Below are 8,033 nucleotides of genomic sequence, written 5' to 3' on the forward strand. Positions count from 1 at the left end.
GGGGGGGGGGGGGGGGGGGGGGGGGGGGGGGGGGGGGGGGGGGGGGGGGGGGGGGGGGGGGGGGGGGGGGGGGGGGGGGGGGGGGGGGGGGGGGGGGGGGGGGGGGGGGGGGGGGGGGGGGGGGGGGGGGGGGGGGGGGGGGGGGGAGGGAATTCTTAAAGAACAACTAAACTTAAACTCAACAAGAGATGATTTTTTTCTAGGAATCAAGAGGATGGACTCCACTGGAAAATCTTCTTTGACATGGTCATCCACAAACTTTGAAGAAGGTACAATATCTTCTTCCGAAAAAAGGAGAGCCAAGGATTGTTCGAGATTAATATTCTCACAATGATTTTTCTTTTTTTTATCAATTTTCAATTCCTAGTTGCTTATACTGAGTTACGATTCGACATCTCAATAAATGGGACGAAGATAATGAAGCATCTGAAAATCTAGGGGAAAGCAGTACACTTATTTTTGAAAATAAGTCTGAACTTGGAAAGGAGAATGACAAATGAACAAAACTATAAGAGGCCTTATGGAATGTTTGCTTCGAAGGGCAGCTGACTAGGTTGGGGGAACCATAAGGTGTAGGCGAGCATCTTCATTAAAATATGGATTAGCCTCGAAAATTTATAAACTTATTTTCTTCGTGACCCATCTTATCTGATCGTAAAACACGAGCTACTAAATGAGAATCAGCTGTCGCATTTTGTGATGTCCCACATTGGTTGGGGAGAACAAACCACCATTTATAAGGGTGTGAAAACCTTCCCTTAGCAGACACGTTTTAAAGCCTTGAGGGGAAGTCCGAAAGGGAAAGCCCAAAGAGGACAATATCTACCAGCGGTGGATCTGGGTCATTACAAATGGCATCAGAGCCAGGTTCGGATGATGTGTCAGTCTTCTCGCTGTTCCTTGAAGGGGGGTAGACACAAGGCGGTGTGCCAGTAAGGTCACTGGGCTCCAAAGGGGGGTAGATTTGGGGGTAGTCCCACATCGATTGGAGGAAGGAAAGAGTGCTAGCGAGGACGCTGGGCCCCGAAGGGGGGTGGATTGTGATTTCCCACATTGGTTGGGGAGGAGAACAAACCACTATTTATAAGGGCGTGGAAATCTTCCCCTAACATATGTGTTTTAAACCTTGAGGGGAAGCCTGAAATGGAAAGCCCAAAGATGACAATATCTGCTGCCGGTGGAAGGGAAAGTCCAAAGATGACAATATCTACTGCCGGTGGACTGCGGGCGGTGGATCTGGATCCAATATAATTTGATTATTGAGACATTGAAAATTGAACTCCCTTAATATAATTGGAAAAACCAAGGCCATCAAATACTGATCTTATCATGCATTGAAGACATTGAAAATTGAACTCCCTTATTAGAATTGGAAAAACCAAGGCCATCAAATACTGATCTTATCATGCATTGAAGGGGACTTCAAGCCATGAACCCCAATCATCGAATCACTGTCAATGAAAGTGAACCCTTCATCTTCCATTACCATTTTAGTACTAATTTGTAGATTTTATTTTCATTCAGTCTGATATCAGATGCATTGGTATATATATATATATATATATATATATGTATGTATATATATACTTTTTTTGTCATGGACAACTGGTTCTTCCTTGAGATTAAGTTGAAATTAACATGGAGCATGTGTTAAAAGCAAAAATGTGAAATACTTTAGAGAAGATTAATTCTATTGCAACTCTCCCGGGAAGAAAATTCTTAGTCTGATCATTCTTATTATACTCATGTTTTATTTTATTTATTTACTTTGTTTTCTTTTTGCATATTATTGGTGAAAAGGCATGTGAAATAGTTAATGTGACGTTGGAGGGGATAACAAAGTCATTCTTTATAAGGGTGTGGAAACCCCTCCCTAGCAAACGTGTTTTAGAAACCTTGAGGGGAAACCCAAAAAGAAAAGTCCAAAAAGAACGATATTTAGTAACGGTAGGCTTGGGTTGTAGTTAATTGCTTCTCCTTAGAGTGCATACATACGGAAATTGTTCATGTTGTGACAATTCAAATTAGCTCATGTTCTGCTTGCACGACTTACTTTATCATACAAAGGGGTTAACTAATTTTGTGTCCATCGTTCATTTTTAACAGATTGTTACTCGTAGTCAACAACATAGCAAAGACGCAAAGACTTTTTTTTATCCGAAAGAGAGAAAAAGTAGTACAGACATGGCAGTTTAGTTCTTTTTTTTTTTTTTAAAAAAAGCACACATCCTCTCACCCTCGATGCTGGTTCCAAACTCTCGTGATTTTCAGCTTGTTTTGGCCGAAGGATTTTGTGGAGCTGAGGTTTGGATTAATCAGCATTTCTTGTGAAGTTTCCAACATCTTACGTGTGAGTAACAATCACTCTAATCACCTGTTGTTATGTTCATCTGAATCAGGTAATGAAATTTATAGTTGTGTTTTTTTAATAACTTTTGTTTCTGAAGGAAAAAGAATTACAGCCTCCTGTTACACGTGCAAATGCAGGGGTATTCTTGTAAATTCAGGAAATATTCTCACGTGAGAAAGTGGCTTATGTTATGCCTTGCTTTTGACCTGTGCATGCATGCGAAAGTGAAACCATTATTGTTCTGTTGAAATATTTGTTAGGAATATTGGCAGAAATCTTTCATCCAGGTTCCCCAGTCGCCACTTTACACTTTAAAAACAAAGCCTGCCATTAAATAATACATCAACCCTTTCCTGGTATGACTTTTTTATTTTTATTTTTATCTATATCTGTAACGCCCCAACACTTACAAGATCTGCTGCTAGCAGATATTGTTCTTTTTGACTTTTTCTTTTCGGGCTTGCCTTGTCCACTGCTAACATATATTGCGTTATTTGAGCTTTCCTTTTCGGGCTTCCCCTCAAGGCTTTAAAATGCGTCTGCTAGGGAAGGTTTCTACCCTCTTATAAATAGTGGTTTGCCCAGCGTCCTCGTTGACACTCTTTTCTTCCTTCAATCATTATGGGACCGCCCCTAAATCCATCCCATTCGGGGCCCAACGTCTTTACTGACACACTGCCTCGTGTCTACCCTCTTCGGAGAACAGTGAGAAGGTTAACACATCGTCTAGTGTCTCGCTCTGATATCATTTGTAACACCTCACATCCACTGCTAGTAGATATTGTCTTCTTTGAACTTTCCCTTTCATGCTTCTCCTAAGACTTTAAAACTCCAGGGGAAGGTTTCCACATCCTCATAAATACTGGTTTGTTCTCCTCCCCAACTGGAACATCACAATATCTATTTATATATATATATTTTATATATATTTGAAACTAATTTTTAGGAGTACGGGTGAAAAAAGGAATTAAAATGTTTAGCCTTGGTTTTTCTACTATAATTTATTTTATGTTTCTTTGTTTTGTTTTGTTATTTTTTTAATATAAAAAACATACTAATTTTTGGAAGCTAATTTAGCTAAATATTCAAATATTTTCATGAAAAAAAGATGAAAAAATATGTATAATTTTTAAAGATGAATTTGATGACAACTGAAATAAGTAGAACAATCTTTTGAACTCTTTGTTGGATTGATTTACAGAGTGGGCAAAGGAAACTACTTTTTACTTTCCTATAATGGGTAATGGTGTCGACAAAGGATACAGAGCTTGCAGAACAACAGACAAAGAGGAAATAGAGATTGGAAAAAATGAAGGAAAAGAAATATTTGGCTCATCCAAAAGTTATTAGACTAGAATTTGGTCTTGCTCGGTTGGATGTATGAGAGAAATTACTTAACTCGTTAGTTAGCACGGGTTGATATGCACACAGCGTCTAGTATCCCTTGTTTACGGCTAGGACTATTAGGGTATCTAATCATATTCGCTCTCCTAGCTTTTGTCTCTTAGTGTCAGTGTCAGTGTCAGTTTAGTAAAATGTTTTCACTGTCGGTGTATCTTTTCGATCTCTGCACGTTTCACTGTTCCCGTACTCCAGTGTGGTAGTTTCCACCTCTATTGGGACTTTGCTTGGTCTTTCGTATATTAGATACAAAATCTAACCATTTTCTAGGTTATGATTGACTTTTTCGTACTAGTTGTACGTCTCGACCAACTAGGTTATCGATTCAAAAGCATTTAAAATTTGTACCGAGTGATTATTAGAAGAAACCTACAGATTTTCGTATTCAATATTCAAATTCTAAATTCAAAGAGTCGAAAAAGGCATATTTTGAGAACGAGTTATGAATGATGTAGGTGGAAAATTGAATAAAGGATAGTGGGGTAAGAATATAATTAATTAGGAGTCGTTTTTAAAGAAAAGCCTAAAATGCTTATAGGCTTCATAAGTCCAATTTGTTGGTTTCCGTAGGACTCTCTCTTTTCCACACAGCTTTATTGAAGAAGAGACAGCAGCATTGTTTCTCTCTCATTTTCCTCTCTAATTATCTTATCACCTAATTCGTTTGTTTTTTTTTTCTTTCTAAATTAAGCTTGATTAGAAACATATTTGTTATAATTTTGCGTTGATTAATTAATTAACTTTATTTATGAACAATTTCCTTGTGTTGTAATCTAAATTACAATAGGTCGAGCTTAAGTGGATTAGACAATTGAAAGAGTATCCTTGACGTGATTGGAATTTAAGGGCATTAATGTCCATTCGAAATTAACATAACGCTCCAGTCCAACCAATGTGGAATCTATTACTGTCCGTTCCTCTCCTACCAATCTGGAATCTAATAAGCTCCAGTCCATCACCAACAAATATTGTACTCTTTGAACTTTCCCTATTACCTTTTTTTTAAGTTTTTAAAACACGTCTAATATTATAATGAATATTTCGTTTCTCTCTCCCATCAATACGGAATCTCACAACTTGAGTCAACAATCATCGATTTGAATCTCTATTTGCAATGTAATATAACGACGACAATGAACACGATTAAAACATTATCGTTAATCAACAAATTTGTAAACCGCTCAAATGGTTTAAGCTTATACCCATTACACATAGAAGCGTACAACGAGGAAGAGAAAGCACATAAACAAGTACAAAAGAGGGTTGCAGCACAGCACAACACAACACACATATTACAAAGCTCACCAAATTACGTACATTTAGCTCAGTTTTGTGATACCAAAGGCAATTTTAAAAGCTGAAAATTCAAAAGGCAAAAGGAAATGAAAATTCTCTGATATCATAAAGTACTAATGGCTTTAATCAAATTTGATACAGATTCAATCCTCTTCACAATATATATATATATAACTTCTCCGAACAAGAATTATTCGTTTCTTCTCTCAATCGTTTGTCCCTTCCTCTACTTCCTGCAAATATACCATACGAGCATAATTTAATGGTAATAAAAAAGGTTCGAATTCTCGTAGTAGATGTTAGACAAACACGACTCTCTATAATCGTATAATATTGTCCACTTTGAGAAAAAGCTCTCATCATCCAACAGTAGATAGGTTATGTGCCTTTTGGTTGAAGGATACACGCTAATTATCACTAAGCTATACACACTTTTACGGTGCTGACTATTTAAGCTAAAATCTCGGGTTATGCATGAGGCTAAATCCTATTCGCAATAAATATGCTTAGCCACCATCTCCATTTTGAGACATGACAATAATCTAGTGGTTCCTAGTAAGATCCATGAGTCAACTCGAGTATCACTCGACTAGGTAAGGCATAATGTCTTCGACTAAAAGGTTAGTGTTTGATCTTCTACCTTCACGTAACGCCGAGAGATAACATTTTCATGGACAACGAGCAAACCCTAGTTATTTTTTTTATACGAATTTGTATGAAGTAGGAAGAAAATTAATTTAAGCTAAGTTTTGGGGGAAAAAAAGAGAGGGAAAATAGGGAATATAAAAAGATATTCAAGTCCAAAGATTTGGATGATGGAATATAAATCAGTGTCCCACAAAATCTAATATTGGACAAGAAGCAAATCTAGATATAGTACGAAGCTAAAACTATATAATAAAATTTAAATTAAAAAATAAAATTGTTCTTTCATGGGTTTTTTAAAAACAATAAAAAAGCAATAAGTTGGTCATTAATTAAGAAATTAAAGTAATAAATACCATGGTGTCTCATATAATGCAAATAGAGATTTTGATATGATCATATGGCTTTATATTATAAGTGATTATAAGAAAATAAAACACGAAAACACATTATAATTAAGGACATAATCTTTGTCATGAGACATGAAATTTACCTTAATCATGTTCTTTCAACACTTTGTGAAAAAAGATCACTTCATAGTCCTTGAAAACACTAATCCCGAAATAATCTCGAAAGGAGTCAACATTTTGCTGTTAGAATTATCACTAATCGTTTAGCTCTAAGTGACATAGAGTTGTCTATATTTGACCTGATTCACACGAGAATCGTTTATAACACGTAGTTGTTTCAGGGACAATTCTAAGAGAAAGGAGATACAGTTAAGTAAGTCGAGCATAACCCAGATGATTAAAACGGTATACAGAAACCCTAATCGTGAGACGTTTTAATTCGAAAGAGAAATGATGGGGGAGAAATAAGTTACCATAATGATCAAGGGACAAAGTGCATCATAGAGGTTGAATCTTCAGCTCCTTTGGATTGATTAGTGGTAGTAGTCTTCTTCTTCTTCTTGTAAGGAATTCCTCTAGCTTTAGCTTGACACTCCCTGACATCCCTAAGATAAACCCTAATTGCACCGCTAGCAAAAGGGTTGGTCTCCGGGGAGCCACCACTTTCTTCATAAGCAGCTCTCAAGCGCCCAATAAGGGCATCCAAACTGCCCCAAGCTTGTCTTAAAGGACAAGTACAAGGGGCAGGTGGCTCGGGCTGGCCGTAAAACATGCAACCTTGAACATGAACTTTTGTCTTGCCAAACTGATCGAGATACCTTAAAAACTCCAAAACATGGTTACAACTACAATGGGAAAGAGGAACTGGGGGCCTTTGATTCTTCAAATATTGGCAAAATGTGTTCCAATCTCTTCGTTTTTGGGACTCGTATCGGCTTGGGATTGGTCCACCAGGCTGTGGGGAAGAGGTTGATGAAGATCCTTCCGAGAAATCTTTGCTTCCTCCTTCGAAAGACATGGTTTGTTGTTGGATGATGAACTGAAATGGATGAAAATATGAAGTTTATTTTGCTAAATAAGGCAAATTTTGTTGGGGGAATTGAAATTTGGTGGTGAAATCAATAGGGAGAAGAGTGTGGGAGTGAGTGGAAGAAGATGCAAATCAAATCATGGAGGTATTGAATAGACATGTTATGGGCCACCTTCTTCGTCTCTCTCTCTCTCTCTCTCTCTCCCTCCCTCCCTCCCTCCCTCCCATCACAGAGTAGTAGAGGCATAGTCCTCTCTCTCTCTCCCTCCCTCCCTCCCTCCCTCCCTCCCTCCCATCACAAAGTAGTAGAGGTATAGTCCAAAAGTGACTCACGTGTCGAATAAAAAGTACGAGGGCTCCAAAGAAAAGAGCCGAGTCTTGATTAAGGGGAGGTTGTTCGTCTCCAGAGAAATTAGTCGAGTCTCGATTAAAGAAAGACTGTTCGAAGGCTACATAGAATTTAGAAGAGGCTCTATAATATACTTTGTTTCGTTGAGGAATCCGATTCAAGGGAGGCTCTCCCTCTCTCTCATTGTATTGAATAGACATGCTATGAGCCACCTTTTCTCTCTCTCTCATTATTCATTTACTTGATATTTTCATGGGAGAAGGGTTGGGTTATTTGATGAGTAAAGTAAAAAGATTATGAATTCCCCCCCTAAAGGACAAGAAATTACTTCAATTTTGCATTAATTCAAATGGGTTTCTTTCAAAATTTGATTTTGATTTTGATTTTGAGAGATTCTTGGTTGGCATGATTTGGGAGGCAGAAAAAAACCCTCAAATTGATGGAAGAGTATATATTAATGGCCAACCAATCTCATCAGGACCCGCCATCAAAGATACTTTCTTTTATCAAACGCCTACCTCATGCCTACCATTTTCTTCTCACCAAACTTTATTCTTTTATCTTTCATTTGCCCCATTTAGAGAAGGAATTAGGTCATTTAAGATGTACCTC

The 8,033-nt window shown here is 37.8% G+C and overlaps 2 protein-coding genes across 5 annotated transcripts in view; one reads left to right on the forward strand and one right to left on the reverse strand.

Moving 5' to 3' along the window:
- The window catches only part of LOC111486090 (trihelix transcription factor ASIL1-like), a 4,766-nt gene extending 2,203 nt beyond the window's left edge, over nt 1–2,563 (forward strand). The window contains exons 2-4 of one of the 4 annotated variants that reach the window (XR_002718804.1): nt 204–269; nt 2,107–2,350; nt 2,448–2,563. Coding sequence is in view for 1 of the 4 variants with exons in the window: in XM_023133097.1 (XP_022988865.1) it covers nt 204–269; nt 2,107–2,120 (80 nt within the window). In the remaining 3 variants the exon portion in view is untranslated. Of the gene's footprint in view, nt 1–203; nt 270–2,106; nt 2,425–2,447 lie in introns of those variants that run through there. The other 3 variants (XR_002718805.1, XR_002718806.1, XM_023133097.1) reach the window with 3 other exon arrangements.
- Nucleotides 2,564–5,004: 2,441 nt separating this feature from the next.
- Nucleotides 5,005–7,242, reverse strand: LOC111486170 (protein LIGHT-DEPENDENT SHORT HYPOCOTYLS 10-like). The gene is made up of 2 exons (XM_023133200.1): nt 6,516–7,242; nt 5,005–5,280 (listed from the first exon to the last, which is right to left on the reverse strand). The coding sequence occupies exon 1, from the start codon at nt 7,058–7,060 to the stop codon at nt 6,524–6,526; it is 537 nt and encodes a 178-aa protein (XP_022988968.1). The 5' UTR covers nt 7,061–7,242; the 3' UTR covers nt 5,005–5,280; nt 6,516–6,523.
- Between the last annotated feature and the right edge of the window lie 791 nt (nt 7,243–8,033).

The sequence above is a fragment of the Cucurbita maxima genome, unplaced genomic scaffold (assembly GCF_002738345.1).
Source record: "Cucurbita maxima cultivar Rimu unplaced genomic scaffold, Cmax_1.0 Cma_Scf00011, whole genome shotgun sequence".
Taxonomy (NCBI): domain Eukaryota; kingdom Viridiplantae; phylum Streptophyta; class Magnoliopsida; order Cucurbitales; family Cucurbitaceae; genus Cucurbita; species Cucurbita maxima.